The sequence below is a fragment of the Colius striatus genome, chromosome 5, assembly GCF_028858725.1.
Source record: "Colius striatus isolate bColStr4 chromosome 5, bColStr4.1.hap1, whole genome shotgun sequence".
NCBI classification, from domain to species: Eukaryota; Metazoa; Chordata; class Aves; order Coliiformes; family Coliidae; genus Colius; species Colius striatus.
The window spans coordinates 33061614-33082328 of NC_084763.1; the positions used below are offsets into that span (position 1 = coordinate 33061614).

A 20715-nucleotide genomic window follows, 5' to 3' on the forward strand; every position below is an offset into this window, starting at 1 on the left:
TAATGCTCAAGACAAAACCCTCAACTGTGGTCACTGTTCATCAGGAAAAGATGTTTTAATTAGCATGCACATTGGATTAGGCCATTAACAAATGCATTATGAAGCCACTATGGAAGATGACTCAATTTATTATCCAGGTAACTGTGCTTCCGTCTCCAGCACAAGGCTGTCACATGAGCCCTTCTGATCGCTTTTGTGTTTACATTTGCTGTGCATCTGTTGTAGCAACTCAAAGCCCTAATATGTCTTGGAGGATCACACACTGAGATACTTCCTGACTGGAGTTAATTTCCAGTACTGGAACTGTTGAGGCAACTCAAGATGTGAAGATGTGAACCAAATGCAGGCATAAAAACATGGTTAAGACAAAAGCCTGGCATTTGGAAGGCAGTTCTCTACTCTGGTGTGTGACCAAAATAACTGTTTAGATGACATATAATTAGGATTTTACCTCTCATTCGCCTCTTTTACTCAGTCTGTAAAATGAAACAGGTTGGTCTGTTTCATCTGTCCCAGAGTTTTCACGCATGCTGTCATTACCCTGTATTCATACAGTTCTATGGGGTGTTGGGGTTTCAAAGCTTCTCAGGACTGTGTATTCATTTCTGCTGTTCACAGTGCTCTCCCTGTAAGAGGTCACAGAAACACATCCATGGAGTAGTCAGCAACAGATCCATGGTGGTCATGAACGTATGTTCCAGCATGTATTTCCTCTCTGGTTCCAGACATCAGTGTGTAATGTCATTAGGAGACTCTATACTTTTTGGCTGTCATAACTCCTTATAGCAATGAATTTTACAAGTGATACTGATTGCATTAAGTTGTACATGTGCTTCCCCTGTTGCTTCATCAGGATAAAATGTTCCTGCTGCGGCACTACCATGATGTATAATATTAGCCTTGCAATTTAGTCTGCACAGGGAGTGCTGGATGGATTGTTTGATGACTTACAGTACAAGACATTTTAATCTCCTTGCCCAGTGAAACTATGCAGCACTAGAGTTGGTACTGAAGTGCAGGCCAGCTGAAGCTATCTTCAAAAGACAGGGTACACTCCAGGGTGAATATGGTTGATGCAGTTACTCTAGGTATACATTTTTACTTAAAATTTTATCACTATACATGTTCCAAGCACAGCCTTTCAATCAATTGATTCTTAGGACTTGGTACAGACAATACCAAAGTATTTCTGACAACGGCATTTTCACAAGTCGCATTACCCATCCCACCCCCGCTTGGATTTCTCACCTTTGTGGTCCACAACTTGACTGTCCAGTCAAATGATGATGTAACAAAGAGGTGGGAAAAGTCAATTGGACCCACTGCCATGTGACAATTGATTCCTGTGACAGGTCCTTGGTGGCCTTCAAAAATTTCACCAATGCCAGCTTTACTGCAGGAAGAAGAGACATTTGCATTCAGAGTCTGATTTAACATCTGGTGCTTTAACATAATTTTTTTTTTTACTCTTAGGTTCCAGTTTCCTTTTAAAGTTCCATTTAATCTGTAAATCTGTCTCCTTTCAGTAAGGCCTTTGCCTATGGAAGTTTACTCCTATGGGCATAATACTCAGGGATCCAGTACCTCTGAGGGCTTGCCTTACTCACTTTTACATATGCTGTCTACTACTGTAGCCTGAAATAACATCTATGTATAATTACGAAATAATTCTAAATTATAATTATACTGTAGCTTATGCCTTCGAGTAAGCTATTGTCACAAGGAATAACCATTAAAGTAAAAATGCAAACATGTTAATGACTTATGGAAATTATTTTCCTCTTAAATATCTAAAATAACTTTCGACAGCAGTGAATCAGGTCACTAGAAGGCAAATCCTTTTTCACAAAAAGTGAAGGAACTGTTTCCGTGACCAGGTATCATACAGTCATTTTTTTGAACAAGGGGAGATGTGGATTTCACCAGCCTGAGGCTAGAATAGTTATTGGGAAGGACAAATACAACACTGTCTAAGAGACAATGTGCGCAGTTTTCATCCTCCTGGAAGCAACTGATGCCAGATCAGTTGTTAGTGCTGTCTTGCAGTGTATACAGAAAGGGGAATCATGAAATTGCCCTTTTAGTTATATTACAGAAAAATTGCCAGTGGAAGAAAATACATTAAAAATAGCCACATCTCTGCCAAGACTGCCAGCCCCGTGCTAGTGTGAACACAGCGCATGCAAAGAGTTGAGCGGCGCTGTAGGAAACTGGTCCCTCATATTCCTAGTGTAGTGTCCCCTCACCTCTGCTGTTGACCACGAAAGTGTGACCTCACTGAGGTTCCCCTGCCAGACCTTGCAGCATGTGTTGCTGCAGGGGCTGAGTTCTCTAATGCCTCTGCAATGCTGAGCACAAAGCACACCTCTTATTTTATCCCCATCCGTCTGACAAGTAGTCAGTGGGATAAGTGGAGTTCTGGAGCACTGAGAAAAACCTTCTGTATCTGCTGTGCTTTGACACACCTTTTCCAGAACAACATATCGTTCTCCACTGTGCTGGGCTGAAGGACATAGGACACTGGAAATAAAATAGGAATGACAGTAAAAAGCCTTAGGCAAAACAGGCAGGAGCAGAAAAGGAGTGTGTTTGTTGACAGTCAGCAGAAGGTTTGCTAAAAAGGTGGGCTAACAAGGGGATCTGGCACCTTCCTCCTCTTGTGAGGTACAAACCCGGCATGTCTGAAAGATTGGAACTGAGAAATGCCCATGGGTATGCTTAATTTTTCTAGCAGCCTAAGACTAATTCATACCATCAGCTGCCACTCAGCCTATCAGTATAATGCCTAAACAGACAGAATTTTGCAATACTGTAATCAGTCAGGCTAAAATAAAAGTTATATTCAACAAAATATATGCAAAGCAGAATTTATACATTAGGAAAGTGTAATTAAAGCCTTACAATCTTAGAACAGGGTAACAATGTCTATTTCATCAGCAGAAACACAGAATATGATAAAATATTAATATAGAGAATATTGCAAACTACTGAAGTGTGGGAGTGAGTTTTAAGTCTACCAGCGAGGAAAGTTTGTTCTTTACAAAAGCCTTTCAAGAATTCCAGAGGATGAAACAAGTAACGGAAGCTAACAGAACACGTTAGCATTCTGCAGATTTACAAGATGCAAAATAAGAAACCTGCAATATAAAACTACAGGTTGGGTTATACAAGGAAGGGCTATGACCACCGTGTGTGAGAGAGCACAGGGCACCAGTCCTGGGAGTGGGTCAGCCAGAGATCCCATAGCCACAATATGCTGTGTGGTTATGTCCTTATCAGCAAAGAAATCAGGCAGCAGCTCAGACTGAGGGCCAACCTGTACAACAAAACCCTCTTGCCATCCTAGAGAGGGAGGGCATGTCCAAACTGTCCGCAGGGAGCAGGGCCCAGCAGGTCCAGGTGTGGAAATGCCCAGCACTGGGTAGCCATGCACTGTGAAATGCAGTTTCTCACAGGCACGTTTGCCCAGGGTGGCTTTTCTCTGCTGGTGGAGACCGAAGATAGAGTTGAGAATGATAAAAAATAAAGCGGATTACCATCTCTTGTGTGTGGTTTAGGCCTGATTACCCTGCAACAAAACTGTCTCCTAGGGCCTGATTTGACATGCTAGCTGTCTAGACCTCCATCTCACCAGAAAAAGGCATTTCTGAGGTTTCAGTCATCCTTTCTTCAGGCAGATGTATGAAAAAGGTAAAGGAAATCAAACTCCAAGAGCAGTCATTGCTCCCCACCAACTGTGCAGAGCCTGGGGTAACTACCCCAGTATAACAAGCACAGATGCTCAGAGTCAGGTGACTCCTGTCTTAGTCATGAAAAAGAGAACACTACAGATAGTGTTCATTCAACATGAAACACTCTTCATGCACACTTGGCTACCTCAGGGCAACACAGGTACACAACACTTTTTAAGTACAAAATGCTGAACATTACCTTCCATGACGACAGGCTGTGTAGACTGTTCCCTCTTCACTGCCAACGACAAAGTTGTTGACATCTCCAGTTGGGAAAGCCATTCCTGTAACTGCCACTGGTTTGGACTTATTGTACACCAGCTCCATGCTCTCCTACCAAAACAGGTCTTTGTTATTTTTCTGCAATCATCCTTTCATTTTGAGGGGTTTTTTTTTTGGGTTTTTTTTTTCCCCCCCAATTGATTTCTAAATGTTACACAGAGTAGCAGGAAGGGAAGAAGAAATCCTGTGGCCCAGCCACAGGACTTTGATTTCCACATAGGATGTTGTGAGAACATGCAATGTCACAAATTAGAATGCACTGCTTCTGCCATCCATGCTGCTGTCTGTAACACGTTTGAGAGGGCTGGAAGGCACTGATCTTTGTCACATCATCTCAAATCAGGCAGAGATGACAGATGAGAATTTAAAATCTAATGGTGCAGAAAGTAAAGATAATACCCTAATGGTTACACTTGCTAGCCCCAGGCTCTAATAAAACATGCAATACCCTTCTATTTATAAACATTTTAAAAATCAATTGTTTGTCATGAAATACGTGTGATACCGTGTGCACCTGAGGCACTTATCAGACTGTGCCATTTGTCCCTTTGCACAACTAGATTTAAAAGTTGGAGTCCTGTCACTACCTCCATTCTGAGCATTGTCTTTCTGGGATTTTCTGAGGTAACCATGAACACTCTTCTAGACTCCACCATCAAGTTAAAACCAGGAAGCATATTTTCTTTTTTCATTTGGTAGCTATATTTCAAAGTACATCAGCATGCCCATTTCAGCTATTCCGAGTACAACCAGCATGAACAGTCTATGGCTGTTGCAAGATGTGCAACACTTTGAATAGATTTTGCACAATTTTTTTGGTTGTTCAGCCTAAATGCTGTAACCCAAGAATCCACAAAGGGGCTGAATGATTTAGCAATTTTCATTTTTAGCTATTTAAGTGGGTATGTTTTCTGTGTTCAAAATGTTTAAACTGCCATTCTTCTAGGGCCAAAGCCTGTAGAATTTTTCTCAGAGGGCATTTTGCTGTAGCTAAAGAAATTGGGCATCCCTGTGAGAGGAAGGAGCTGCAAATCCATAGAGAAATACTTTTGCTTGGTTTATACTTTTCTTTGAAACACGTTTGGTTCTTTTAAGAAAAGGCAAAACAAGACCTGCAAAATGCATTGGCAGAGCACCTGTGGATCACACATTTCTGTGAAAATCTTCTGGGGTGAGATCATAATTTAGTGTCTCTGTGGAGACACAGCCAAGATACCGTGGTGGACTCTCTCCTACCAGTGCCTACACTGTGGCTGTACATGAGTGCTCTGGCTCTGTGTCTTGGGAAAGTTTCAGAATGGCACACATCAGCAACACTCTACTCCCATCAATTTAAAGTTGTGGCATGTAGCTTCACATCATGTCATGTGCCTTTGTTTTCTAGATCACAATGAGCTCTGCACCAGACTGCATCATAACATGGAGTGTGTTCCCATCCTTGCCGAAAACCAGTTTTGAAGAAGGGAATTCCATCTAATTGATGAAGTACTGGAACTGAGGTGTTCACAAATTCTCTGCTTCAAAACTTAGTATTCCAGTAAGTGAATACATAAAGGTGGGATTTATCTTCTTGATGTTTAAGTGATAAACCATCAAAGGGGTTCAGATGCCTAAACATAGCTATCTGGGCCCCATTAGACGCGTTCACTTCTATTCCAGAAGAGGGCTGTTTTCTCATAGTGTCAGGACACAACTACCAGACCCATTCATGATCTAACTTAGAAGCTGGACTCACTTTGAGTAGATGAGTGAGTGGGCTGACTTCCAGAAGCCCCTTCTAGCCAAAGATGTCACAGTTTTGTGCCCCAGGGTGGTATATCACATTGGGATGGGATAAGAAGAGCCCTAAAAGCACCAAATCTCTCTCTACATTAACTGTCAAAGGAACTCAAAATTACTGGCTTAGACTTGATATGGACCTAACTTTCAGGTGGCTAACGTTAGGATAGAGGAATCCCACCTCTTGTGTCAACACTTAGAAGCAAATGATTCAATAGTAAGTGGACATTAATGTATGATTAATGGAATCATTAAGGGGGGTTTCTATGCAGCATTTTGAAATAAAATCAACTTCTATGATGCTAAGCAAAAATGGTGTTAATTTTTGGGGTGTTTTTTTCAGAAATTACATTAAAAAAAAATGAGTGATGTGTTGGAATAGAAAATGTACTACTCCAGAAGATAACACTTAAAAGATGCTTTGCACAGCATCAGATCCTTTGTTAAGTTTCCATTATTATTTTAATCACTAGTGGTTTGGACAATTTTCCTTGGTTTCCTTTCATTTCTGATACAAAGGATAGGAGGAGGGGAGGAAAGACAATAGTAGCAAACATTCCAGAGGTGGGAAATGTGTTCTCAAACTTGTGATTCCCATTGTTTGTTCTGACTTTGTGCCTTGGAAACCCATAGTGCCTCGGGTGTGTTCAGTAGCAGTGGGATCTAGTCTGTATTTGTTCAACAATGCTGTAGAGTAAGTACAATTCATACCATGGACGACTTCTCTAATTACTGTGCTTTAAAATGGATTATTTCATTTTCACTTGAAACTGACCTACGTATTAACGTATTACAATAATTACATGATTTGTGGTAAAGGAAATGGGTTTTGGCTTTTAGCAGAGATTGCTGGAAGCAAGCTGTACTCTTTCAAGTGCATCCATTGGTTTTAGTTTGTGTAGGACATGAGGTTTTGGCTTTTAGGAGCTATGTTCCATTAAGCAGATATCCTGCTCTACCAAAGGTGCTTTTTTTTACTCCTGTATAGGTGAAAACAAACCCACCTGTGGAGTTGAGAGCATGTCCAGGCTCCAGGAGCACATTTTGCCATCCGTAGAGACGGTAATGAGATTGTGTGCGTTCTGTGTTCCAACTACATTCACACAATACACAGGATGCTGAAAACACATTAACACTGGAAGTCAGAGTGCCGTTCCCACATCTTGACAAACAAATTTCTAATGTCCCATACGTTATTTTAAAGAATAGTTAAGTAGGCACATAATGCCTGGAAAATACAGGACTCAGCTTCTGCGAGATAGCAATTGTTTGGGTTTTTTTAAAATTTCAATTTAAAGAGGTACGTTACGGAGGTGGAAATGTTTTCAAAGTTTCATTTTCCTCATAATAAAACAACCCAGCTGAGTAATGCTGTGAAAATACTGAATTATGTGGATGAGATTTCACCCACAGGGACACGTATCATTCTACTGATGGCTTTTGACACTGAAAGTAACTGTCAGAAAGAGGCAAACTGTCCAAATGGAATCAAAATGAAAAATTTATTCAAGAAAACAGCTGCATAAAACTTGAACTTTTCCAGAATTTGGCTTGCATACTACATATCATGTCAGGAAGCTGGGACGTCCCTTTTTTCTATAATAGCTAGCAACAGGACAAGGGGTAATGGGATGAAGCTGGAACACAAAACGTTCCACTTAAACATAAGAAAAAACTATTTCACTGTGAGGGTGAGGGAGCAGTGGAACAGCCTGCCCAGAGGGGTTGTGGAGTCTCTTTCCTTGGAGGTCTTCAAGACCTGCCTGGACATGTTCCTATGCGATCTGATCTAGGTTGTCCTGCTTCTGCAGGGGGGTTGGACTAGATGATCTCTAAAGGTCCCTTCTAACCCCTACCATTCTATTATTCTATGATATCTGCAAACGTACTCCAATTGAAAAACATTAACAAGTCCATCAGTGCTCTGCAGCACAGGCCATATATGTTTTTAAATCTATCCTTATATATATGGAGTGACTAAATTTAGGGTGTTACACCTGGTTCACCATAGTATAGTCATTCCATGGAGGCTGAATTCCAACTAGTATGCAATAATGAAACTTGGCCTGTTCCTTTTCCAAGGAACCTGGTAACGTTTTGAGCCTAAACAGTCATCTAATATCTGAAGGTGACGCACAAGGGATAGTTCAAGTTCAGCAATCTCCAGAGTGAAAAATCACTCAGACTGAAAAATAAGATTTAGTTTCCTTTGGCCAGTACAAATGATATTGCTGAATTAAGGGTTAGACATATACACAAGTCAGGCAAACAGAAATTGTATTTCTCCGCCTCTTTTGCTGATGAATAGAAGACATGCATCTAGCGGAAGAAAAAAATACTTCTCACTAATTCTTTCCTTATTTAAAGAAAATTAGGACCAACTTCCAAAAGATTTCTATAGAGCTTCTAAGCCAACCACACATAGGGTTAGAAACCTAGTATTTGCTCACTACTTCAAGATCCATCTGCAGGTAACCTACCCAGTCAACAAGCCAAGGCAGAAATCTCCAGAGCACTAGACAGCTCTTGGGTTCAGCACCTGAGTGGGCCCAGTAAATGTCCCCTCCCTAAGTGCAAAAAGGGCAGGATCTGAATGCACAGTGTGTTTGTGCACAAATGGAATATGGACTCAACAGTTGCTGCTGAGGAGGCCAACTGAATACACCAGTATGTCACAAGGTCCACTATGATGCCGATTTTTCTCTTTCTCTCAAGATTTGCAGGCACCTGGATTCCCTCAGATCATCTGTTAGACCCTAATCTGGCCCTCACATGTGTCTCATGCTGTTTACCCTCATTTGATGGACCTTATTGCTGCTTAGTGGTAAGCTAATGACCCCAGTGCTAAACATGATTACCACATACTGATGTGTGAAATATGCATAGGCCTATTTTTTTAATGGGTGTTTGACATACAGTAGTTCAAACAGACAGGGACAGAGTGGGTGGGAGGAAGCTAAAGCAAGCAGTGGAGTATCTAGAATATTTAGGGAGGAAGGAGAGAATGAGCCATATCTTTCAAGCAGCACCTCAGTGTGCCAGGTCTGGCTTTAATCAGAGCTACCAGCCATCAATTTCATGCACAATAAAACTCACGGCAGAAATGAAAAGATGTGAGGAAAATGGATGAAGAAGACAACCAGAAAGTCTAAACAGGCTCCTTGCTTTCAAAGGGTTGCTGTCAGCTTGCTTTTATTTATTTTGGAAATGAAATCATCATGCAAAAGGTTTTTGTCTTAATTAAAATTTCCTGTTGTCCCAAGTGCAGATGTGTGGTGGGTGTGAAAGGAAATTAGTGAATAAGCTGCGGGTAGAACTCTCTTTCCTGGTGAATCCGGTGGCAAACAGTGATACTAAACTTCAGGAAGTTTTAAGTAAGTGATAACAACACACTCTACGTGTTTCAAATAAACAAAGTGAGAGAAAGAAAAGAGAAAAATCCATTTTTTTCCCTACAATATCGCATAAGTTCAAATAAAAAAAAGACTACTCAACTCACACATCTAGCAGTACACAGAGCCACTTGGCTACAGCAGAGTTGTCTTCATCTTTTTTTTTTTCTTCGTGGCAGCTGGGATTTAAACCAGCCTTTTGCAACCAAGACTTCATTTACAGCTTATGTGATTCCCATATATGAACATAAAGTACACACTCTTTTATTGTAAAACGTGATCACTCCTTAAAAACACCATGCTTCCTCATGTTGGTCTGTGTAAACGCTTATTTATACCAATCCATGACAGCACATAAAGTGCTCATCCACAACTGAGAGTAATTTATTTATATTTGTCAAAAGCAAAACATCATGTATTGTTCCACTGCAATAATAAAACTAGTTTAATATATAATTCCAGGAGGTATAATTTTGTCTTAAATGGTTTTTTGAGTGTAAACAAATTACTTCCCCTTTTTTTTTCCTTTTCTGCTAGATTTTTAGTCCCAGTTGTTCAGTTTTCAGTGATAGCTTCTTGCCACTAGTTTTCTGGTCTGACACACCTCTAAATTGCACTTCCAGGAGAGACTGTTTCTTTGCATGCAGATTGAACAACATTACCGGTGACAAAATGAGCAAAAACATTAGGGAAATGAAAAGCAATGTTGAAGTTGCAAGCCATGGCACAGATCATTATACTATTACATTCATGATAGTGGAAATTTAAGGAACAATATTTGTACTGCCTGGCCCACTATCTGTGCACACCTGTCATTTTTCAATATAAGAGATTTGCCATCATAATGCCAGCCCCTCTGAATCTTTTGGGTTAGCTCATATGGTGTGGCTTCTAAAGTTGTCTTTTAACTCCAGTGATTATGTTGTCATGGTTAACTAAAAGCTGAACCTTGATATGCAATTTCCAAAGATAAGAATCAAAGAATTGTAAAAGCTGGAGGTGCAAAAGACCTATTAGACTTTGTCTAATCCTTTGCTCTGCTAGAACAAGATTATTATCTTTCAGAGTGTTTGTGTAGTTCAGGGTCTTGTGTTTCAGGAAATCTGCATTTTTCTGCATTCTGATATCATGCTATGACATTTTTCTCCTTTTAGTCTGTTATTTTCTTTTCCGCTTCCCACTCAGGAATGGTCCCAAACCCACTCCCAAGATAAGGTATGTCTACCATCCACAGAGTACACCTTTCAGCTCTTATGAAGAGGCTGCCCAAGCTCAAACTCTGGAAGAGGAACACTTAAGAATGCACGTCTTGGTGCAGGATGGACTGGAGGTCAGCACTGCAGCAGAGAGGGCACTTCAGCAGGCAATCTAACTCCCTTTCTTCTCAGACATTTTGTGCTATTTGCTCTGCCTGTGTATCTTCCAGACATCACCAGAGCCCTGTGTCACTGTATCTGCAGGTATCCGTGTGTGTCGGCAATATGCTGTTCCACTTCATCCTGTTGAAACAAGCTTCCCCTCACAGTGCAAGCTCTGCCCTATGGCCCTGTCTGGAGTAGGGGACTGTGGCAGGCATTTATGTATTTCTCTATTGGAAAACAGAAGCATGCTGCCCCACTCTTTTTAAGGGCTCCACTGAGTGCCTCATCTGGTTCCAAACAGAAACTCATGTTCAACAAGACAACAACAGAGTGACCCGGCTCTCTTACAGGCAAGGGAGAACAAGAGTCACAGTGCCATTGTGCTGGCACCAAGGTGCCTCATTCAAGTGCTGTAATTGATCCTGCCCTCTTCCTTGGAAAGGAGGATAATCTCCTGACCTGACCGTATGAAGTGTGACAGCTAAGCACTTACAGGAGGTGGTTGTACATCTCTCTTACTTATTTCCTTCCCTTCAAGTGCCACACGTTTTGATCCACGTGGCAACCAGCACTGTAGACACAAGAAGACAGCTCCATTTCCATGTTGACCACTTACTGTAAGGAAAGGAGGAGGTGATTGTTATCCTTACCGTGTGAGCAGCAGCAGATAAGGGAGTTCTCTGAACTGGAGTGCGCCTGTGACTGCGATTATCCCACAAGACAATTTGACCAGAATATGTTCCACCAACAACCAGGTTCGGGTGAAAGCGAGCAAAACAGACAGACATCACAGAGGACTGGAGTAAAACAGGAAAAGAAGAAGAGAGGTGTTACACAGTCATTCATCCTCGATTCTCTCCTTAAGGAAGGGGATTGGACTAGATCTTTCAAAGTCCCTTCTAACCCTTAAGATTCTGTAATACTGTAACAAGCATTTAGTATTTTTAAAATCACTGTATGAGCTCTATTAATATTCCTTGCACACCAGTGATTCTGCTAAAGCTAATTCTGGCCCTAAAATATGTAGTTCTATTGGTCCTAGGGAAAATATGCACCTTAGGATGAGTCTTAGCATGATGCTAAAAACTTGAGAAAACCTCTCCATGACAGTGATAGGAAAGTGCTCAATTTAATTTCCAACAGTGAGAACTTGAAGTAACCAGATGTCAACCCAACAGAGGTTGGTATCCTGGCCCATGACTCACCCATCAGTAAGACCTCTTCCCCTGTCACTCCTCTACCTTTTAACTCTCAAACAATTTAAGGTAAGTTTGTGAGAGACCTTCTGAAGTTCACACAAAGGTGTGTTGTGTTGAGAGCATCAGCTAATATGCCAAGCCTTATTGTTGGATCAATGACTAATTTCTCTGCTATAGAAAGATCCTCTTCTAATAGCAGATGGAATCCCGTTTTCCTTTACACTGTTTGAGTAGAAACAAGTTTTTCCTCATTTTAAGGACAGCTGAGTTATCTTTGTACATTTTCTTTAGCTGGAGATGCTGAGGAGCCAGGCTGGTGTAACCTGGCTATCTGGTAGAATGCCCCATTATGGAGATAGGTATTTATCCCAACTACCACTTTCCAGTCTCTTTAAAATAATATAAAACATTCAAAGTTTGCAAAAGGAACAGTCCCCAGAACCACCATATGCCAACAAGCTACAGCCAAGAGCAACAGGCTCTAACTCCTTCAAGTCCTCCATCCTCTTTCTCAGGAATTAGCTTCCATTTTTGTGTAACTGTTCCAGGATGTCATGTCTTCATTTTATGCAAATTGGAAAGCAACAGTTAGAGCATTTATATGATTTTCTGAGAATTCACATACTAAAAAAGACAGTTGCAAACAGAAGCAAATGTCGTTTTTTTCATTGGCAGTTTAAGTGATGCTTACAAGTCACAGAGCAAGATTTGAACTACCGAGGCAATTACAGTTAGAAAGTTAAATTCACTGTTAGTGGTCACATTCTTAAAAATGCATTTTCTGGCTGTTTCCAATGAGTTTTGGTAACAAATCTTTGTTACAGTTTAATGAATGTGTATTTTTAAGTGGTGATGTTCCTAGGTGTGAACCCATTTTACTCAATGATGAAGGGTTAACTAAATTACCATATTTCAGTTGCATAAAAAGTATTGCAGTAAACCTTGTCAAATTTGGAACACAGAAGCTGCCAAGCTTAACTAGACCCAGTGTCTACCTAGCTGATGATCCTGTCTCTGGCAGGAGAAGGATGAAGCTCTTCAAGCTTAGATGTGGACAGGTGTGTTGTCTTCTTTCCTTACTGCTTCTCATCCTGATTTCTACTTGCTAGAGACTGGTTTGAATTTTTAGACCAGAGAGATGGGGCTAGAAATATGCCAGCTCTTAAAGTCTATAACTTGGTCAATAAGAATAAAGCAAAATGTGAAGTTTAAGTACTTTTTACTGAATTCCTGTGGCTCTCTGATATCTATTGTTTAAAGCCAGATTATACGTTAAATTATCTAAGTAGATATGCTTACAGCATACAGCAGTATACTCAATACTGCTTTTTTGACCTAGTAAAATTGCCAAGACAAGGAAATAAGTTGCTGCTGCCTTTTTTCTTCCCCATTCTCTCTGGATTCTCATGGCTGTTCAATTGACATCTTTGATTCTTTCCCTTCTTGACTAAAGCTTTTGCACATTTTTCTCTGATGCTATATAGTCTAGTAATGACTAGATGATTAGTATACATAATTGCCTATTTTAGTCCATATCTATCTAAGCGCTTGAGCATAGTAACTACACTATGGTCAGTCACAGCAACAAAAGGTAGCTTCCACACACCATTTCCAAACAATCTATTAGCTTTACAGATAAGAAACACCACTTTTGAGTACAGGATTTTGGTACTGCTAAGAGGGGTTTAAAACAGCTACAGTGCAGCTGCCATCCAGTTTCCACAGATCTCCCATACATTATAATTGAAACGACCCTACAGCACATGTTCTACATTTTATCTCTTTGTTTAATGGCTTCATGAGTTGTTTTAATCAACCCCTCTCATTCCTTATAACTAAGCTGACAGATATTCTTACATAAATTGAAATAGCAAGATGACTTTAAACTAGTACAGCTCCACCACTGTGTACAGCAGCTACAAGGCTCCACAAGTATTTTAAGAAACCCCAACTCAAACAGTCATTCCACAACAAAGTTCTCAGTTTGTCCGAAACAAACTTGGGAGACTCTGAAGCAGGGCAAAAAAGCCGAGTGGACAGTGTATTTTTAAACGCTGTGTTTTCATGGTTAGCATGTTTTTTAATTCAGAATCCCAGAATACAGCTGAATGGTCAGGATATAAACTGCTCAAGTGTGTTTTTCATAAAGTTAAAAAATTACCTACAGACATGACACAGACTTAGGCCCTCTGCACTGCTTCTAGTTGTATGTATCGCTCCAAAGCAACCTGCATTCTTCAACTGATGAGCTGTTTGCACCCTTTCAATTAGGTCAATATAGTTTTTCTACCAAAGAAGAACTTCTGTCAAATATTAGAATTTAACAATATTAGGGCTCCTCTCTATAGCACTTAATAAAGTGATTATTTTCTTAAAGTTAATAGCAGTACTCTGATGAGTAAGAGCTATAAGATCCAGCCCATTCATTTAACAACTTTAAAAGCATTCATTTCTTAGCCTTAATGGGAAAGAGTGGCAGACAGGTCTCCAGTCTGTCTGAACAGCTCTGTGCACAAGCAGAGCAGCAGAAACCATTCCCTGTAAGCTGCTTCTGCCTCCAGGCTGCCTCTTGTTTGCCAGTTCAAGCAGTCTTGCTCCTCTAAAACAGAATTTTGCCACTGACTTCAAAGGAGGAGGAACCAGCGCATGGCCAGGTTTTAAAATGACTGCATATCCCTCTTTGCAGTTCTACCACACCTTTCCAGGGAAAATCTCATGACACTTTTCAGTAACAACAGTAAAGCTTCCCAGTTTTTCAGTAAGGCATATTTCACATGCTCTAGGTGCTTATTTATGCATTGCAGAGAATAGAAGCAGCTAATTTCACAGTATATGGCAACAGTCCATAAAGAAATGTAAGAGTAATCATGTCAGAAGGCAATTCTTCAGGGATTTTTAGTTACCACAGCATAAAAGTGGCATTTAGCATAGGAGGCTCCCATTGTTTATTTTTATGAGTGCCACAGAGCATCTGTGTCCACAAAATGTTGGGACCCACAAAGAGGCTGGCAAACTCCAGTATCTGGTCACCTTTGTTTCTCTGAATTGCTCTGCTCGGTGAGTAATTTCCTTATTCACTTTAGCTTAATGCTTTGGTGTTTTCTCCCTCTATGGAAATAAATTCTACTGGATTTAACTTTCTCTGACTCTCCTTAGCTTTCTCAACAATCCTACTGAAGTATTTCTGGTCCTTATAGCTTTGTGATCTTCCAGACAGAGTTTCTACTCCTTTATCTCGGTGATGACTTTCTGGTGGGAGCCACCGAGTTGGTGCTGCTGCCTCATCCTCTGTGCATGGTCTGCTTGTCTGAGGATGTGAGCAGCTCTCCAAGGGCCAGATGAGTGAGTATGAATTAGCTCCAGGTGGGAGCACTGCCCCAGGCAAGAGGGAGAGCCAGGCCCAGGCTGCTAAACCTGAGATTTTTGTCTGGCAAACAGGCAATCCCACTCTCCGAATGCTAAAGCTTTTGCTCCCAGCTGTGAGAGAAAGAACTGTGCTGAAAACATAATTAAGAAACAAAGCATGAAATGTCTGTGCTCTTCTCATGGCAGAGAGAGGGCTGGCTTCAGTAACCCAGGTCCAGCCCTTAGAGAGGCCCGCAGTTGAAGGGATGAAGGCAGCACACCCTGAGCTCCTGTTTTGGCAGCTGTCAGGTCTGAGAGAAGTGCTACAGGGCCAAGGGGGTGGTGGCTTTGCTCAGTTGTCTCTGCCTCCTCTCTCTTTTCCTGCTGATGCACTCAACTGAAATAGGCCCCAAGCCCTCTTCAAGTGGCTGGCAGAGCTGGTTTTTATTTTAGAAGCTTAATCCAGACCAGATTTGTATTAACGATGGCATATCCCTTTGACCACAGATACATATGCTCAGGACAAAGAGTCATTTCGCTTCTCCCTACTGAGAAGCCTGACCTCAGTACCCACATCTGATATGTGTAGGGCCCCAGAGACTCAGCTGTCTGTGCTCATGTCCGTAGATTTGGATGGCAATCTGCCCAGCCACCAGTTGAACAAGTTCACAAAGACCTGGGTGCTAAACAATAATGACTTTCAATAGGCACTGACTACTGCATTCAGCGAGACCTCTTCTGCAGGAAACCACCCCCATAGGCTGTGCTACCATACTGGTGCCATATGCCTACACTTGACACCAGATGGATCTCAAAACAGCACTTTGTCAGTGGGAAGAAGCAATCTCAGGAGATCACAGGCACTTCTAAGGCTCCAAAATACCAGGTTACACTGCAGCAGGCACTCAGGAAACTCCTGGGTAGATTTTCTAGTTGAGCAAACACATGTGAAAAAGCACTCCAGTCTGTGGCATGCTACTGTAGGTCAGTCTAGCACAGACAACAGCAGGCAATAAAATTAACTGCAGCTGAAATGAAGAGGTAGATCCTTTTCCAAGCTTGAGGGAATTATCTTAGAGGGACTGAGAGCAGAGCGAAAACATTATGGTACTGTTGCTTAGCTAGAACCACAAAAAGGTGCTGAATTCATAGCCCTTTATCCATAGGAGCTGAAGAATACAGACTGGACTTCTGATCATCTATGCCTGCCCTCATGAGGAATAAACAGAGGCAAGGGCTGAAAGTACACATACAATTTACTCACAACCTTTTGCTCTCACTCTTGCTCATTAAATGCAGCATTTAAAGAGACTAAGCACTCCCAAGAGGCCCCTACTTTCTTCTGGCCAGGCAATCAGGAGACCATCTCCTCATGCCTGCATTGCTACACACACTTATATGTGGCCCCTGAACACATACAGATGATATACTCCAACTGCAAAGGTGGATTAAAATCATCACCTAGAAACAAAACAGCAACTGAGTTACTAAATTAAGCCCTTTTTTTCCTGCCAGGCCAATGACTGAGAATCAGCATGGAAAGTTGTAGCATCAGATCTGAACACTAGTTTGTCTGGTTTAGTGCCCTACTGCATCCTTTTTGCACCACAAAAGAAGATGGGATATACCTTGAAAGAGGCAATTCTAGGGTGACTTTGCCCTGGCTACTGATATACCTAGATTTGTACACTGAAACAGAGAATATGTTCCTTTAAATAACATCTTGCTTATTTTTAGTATCAGTTATTATGAATCTGAATATTTTTGTGTTTCACATAAATGTCTGTGTATAATTAATAGTAATAAGCAAACAGCAGAGAGGACAGCAACAGAATTACAACTGTTCTTCCCAATTAAATTTGAAAAGGTACCTAAAACTTGATTTATGTGTATGGAAACCTTTGCCTAAGAAGTTAACTCTAAAACCTTTAAATGCCAAGACTTCTGTACTGCTCCTCCCAGCTCTCTTCCTATCCAACTACAAAATAACACCTGAAAGATTTTGTGTTGGGGATTATTTGTGGTACCATACAAAATTTGTCTTCTTCTAAAAATAAAATAAAAGCAGTTGACATCCTTCACGTATTAAAAAAATAAATAAAACCAAACAAATACTTCTTCAAACCAAATGTCAGAATCCCATTTAATTAAAACAAGGAAGTTTATGCTTGGTTATGGTGTGTGTCGACATCTATCCCTTTGATTTACAAGAGTATGGACTGGAAAGAACAGATTGCTTTATTCAAGAGAAAGAAAAGAGGGAGGGGGGCCCAGTGTGACAGGAAAGAGTGTAGGCTGTATTAACTTCAGTGCTTGTTAAAACATGAAGGATTAATGGTAGAAAGGGAGGGAAGAATTGAATGTCTCCAGTTCAGGATCTTCAAAAATGTTTGGGGATTCTAAGAATGTCTCACTTGACCACATGAAAGCTGCACAGAGAGACTCAGCCACACGACTGCTCTAAATCCAAAGCTGGTATTGCTCCACTTATATCATTAAACCAATGAGGCTGAAATGTAGCCACAAATTAAATTTACTTTTATTGAAAAAGTACTAAGTCCTAAAAAGAAGGAAAAGAGTATGTCAGGAAATGGACCTCTTTCTTAGATGAGTTTACAGGGTAGGTAACTGACATCTAGCCTCAGTACTGACATCTGAGCATTGCAGCAGAATCACAGCGCTCCGCCCAAGACTGCAGAATAGCAGTATCCAGCCTCATGCCTTCATTTTATGCATGGCAGAAAGATGAAGCTTTCTACTTTCATCTCTCTAACTACAGATTCAGCCCATGTAACTACAAGAATAAAATAATCAGAATAAAGTCCATAAACTGCTTTGCCAAAAGGGAATCTCCACTTCTGCCCTTTTGGAAAGTGCATTTGCTAATACTATTCATTTGGCAGTGCTATGATGACTCAGAAAAGCAGCAAAATTGCTTGCTGTATTGCAAAAGCAGATAAACATGATACCTCTCAAATGCAGTATAGGCAGATCCTGCCTGCCTTTATCCAGGACTGCAACAACTAATCAATTTGGTATCCTTGCATTATTACCCATATGTGCAAGCATAAGAATACTGTCTTTGCTGAATATCATACTTTCTTTGTTAGACTGACGATGAGAGAACTAAAGTCTGGAGAAGTATGGAGCAATTTCATAACACTGTCACATAAAAAACAAGTTTTCTTTCCACTCAACTGCTTACATGCTAAGTACCTGAATTTGTCAGTTTTCTCTGATTAGGGCCTGGATGCTTATCAAATTACAGGCAGGGTCAAATAGTTAATGTCTGTATTCCTGCCTGTTGGAGAAGCAAGTACTTCCTTGTTTTGTCTGTTTATTTAGGTCAAGATGCTCTAACAGTTATACAGGAGCATTCTTAACAGTTTTGATGAAATTATTCACAAGCCCGAAAGGACAGCTCTGCACCCACCCTTGCAGATTTAGGGCATGTGTCTTCAGGTAGAGCAGAGATCTTCTGCTAGATCTTCTGCTGTCCGTACTCACACCACTTGCTGGCCAGAATTTGGAGCAGATGGTAGGTGGCACATTAAGCATGTTCTTCAGGCACTCTGTTTGCACACAGCAGTGCTCACTAGTTTCAGCACAGTATTAGCCAAAAGATTCCATGCCAGAGCTGCTGCAGCCAGCTCATGTTATGGGTAACAGTGCCACTGCCTGCCACCACCTGTAACTACAGCTGCAACACCTTTGTGACTTAGGCTGCTTTGTTACAAATTTCTTTTAAAGGCATCTCAATCTGGCTGAGAACTCTAGGATCTAACTAATAATAACATTACATGAAAAACTGGCTAATTGGACTGGACTTTTTTCACTATGAGGGTGACAGAGCACTGGAACAGGCTGCCCATATGCATTGTTGAGTCTCCTTCTCTGGAGACATTCAAAACCCACCTGGATGAGTTCCTGCGTGACCTGATCTAGGTGCATGTGCTTCTGCAGGGAGGTTGGACTGGATGATCTTTCTAGGTCCCTTCCAACCCTTAAGATTCCATAATTCTGCGACTTCTAGTATTAAAGGGCTGTTTAACACAGAGGGTAAATCAAATAAAGAACTTCAACCAAACTGGAACCTCCATCTTGCTCTATCGTGACCACTGTCTTGTGGAAGTGCTCATGCAATCTCCATATTAGCTTACTTGTATTTGGGCTTCATCTAGGCTCAAAAAATCACTAAGATAAGTTACAATGAATTGTCTGCAGTAATACATGAAGGGTGAATAACTGAAGAGAAACAATGATTTTACATTCCATTTTTCAGTTCCATTGAACATTACCTAGAGACTCTAAAGAAATATGCTTAACGACATGGTCTTTCCATAATTTTAGAATCATAGAATGGCAGGGGTTCGAAGGGACCTTTAGAGATCATCTAGTCCAACCTCCCTGCAGAAGCAGGTTCACCTACATCAGGTCACACAGGAATATGTGCAGGCAGGTTTTGAGGACCTCCAAGGAAGGAGACTCCACACCCTTCCTGGGCAGCCTGTGCCAGGGCTCCCTCACCTGAACAGTGAAATAGTTTTTTCTTACCTTTAAATGTAACTTTTTGTGTTCCAGCTTCATGTCATTACCCCTTGTCCTGTTTCTAGGTACAACAGAAAAATGGAAGTCCCAGCCTCCTGACATCTGCCATTTATATACTTGTAAATATTAATGAGATTCCTCCCTCAGTCTCCTCTTCTCTAGACTAAACAGCACCAGTTCCCGCAGCCTTTCTTCACAAGGAAGATGCTGCAGTCCCCTGATCATCTTGGTGGTCCTGCGCTGGATTCTCTTCTGAAGTTCCCTGTCCCTCTTGAGCTGAGGAGCCCAGAACTAGACACAGTACTCAACAGGGCACAGTAGAGGGGGAGCAGAACCTCCCTCGACCTGCTGGTCACACTCTTCTTGATGCATTCCAGGCTGCCATTGGCCTTCTTGGCCACGAGGGCACATCGCTGGCTCATGTTTAGCTTACTATCAATCAGGACTCCCAGTTCTCTCTCTTCAGAGCTGCTCTTCAGCAGTTTGACCCCTAGCCTGTCCTGGTGCATGGGGTTGTTCCTCCTCAGATGCAGGACTCTGCACTTGTCCTTGTTGAACCTCATGAGGTTCCTCTCTGCCCAACTCTCAAGCCGGTCAAGATCCCGCTGAATGGCAGCACAGCCTTCTGGGGAATCAGCCAGTCCTCCCAGTTTGGTGTCATCAGGGAACTTGCTGAGGGTACACTCTGTCCCCTCATCCAGGTCGTTGATGAAGATGTTGAACAAGACTGGCCCCAGAACCGATCCCTGTGGAACTCCACTGGCCACAGGCCTCCAACTCGATTCTGTGCCATTGATCACCATCCTCTGGGCTCTGTCATTCAGCCAGCTCTCGATCCACCTCACTGTCCACTCATCCAAGCCACACTGCCTCATGAGGATGTTGTGGGAGACAGCGTACAAAGCCTTGCTGAAGTGAAGGTAGATGACATCCGCTGGTCTCCCCTCATCTAGCCAGCTGGTTATGCACTCATAGAAGGATATCAGGTTGGTCAAACAGGATTTCCCCTTGGTGAATCCATGTTGACCCCCCCGATAACCATCTTTGCCTTCATATGTTTAGTGATAACATGCAGGAT

The 20715-nt window shown here is 41.6% G+C and overlaps 1 protein-coding gene across 5 annotated transcripts in view; it reads right to left on the bottom strand.

Moving 5' to 3' along the window:
* DYNC1I1 (dynein cytoplasmic 1 intermediate chain 1) overlaps positions 1–20715 on the bottom strand; it is a 198666-nt gene that overhangs the window by 40853 nt on the left and 137098 nt on the right. For 4 of the 5 annotated variants that reach the window (XM_061996369.1, XM_061996367.1, XM_061996368.1 and 1 more), the window contains 4 exons: positions 11196–11342; positions 6797–6910; positions 3931–4064; positions 1249–1393 (listed from right to left, as the gene is read on the bottom strand). In XM_061996369.1, coding sequence (XP_061852353.1) covers positions 1249–1393; positions 3931–4064; positions 6797–6910; positions 11196–11342 — 540 coding nt within the window. The remainder of the gene's footprint in view (positions 1–1248; positions 1394–3930; positions 4065–6796; positions 6911–11195; positions 11343–20715) is intronic. The other variant, XM_061996371.1, reaches the window with a different exon arrangement.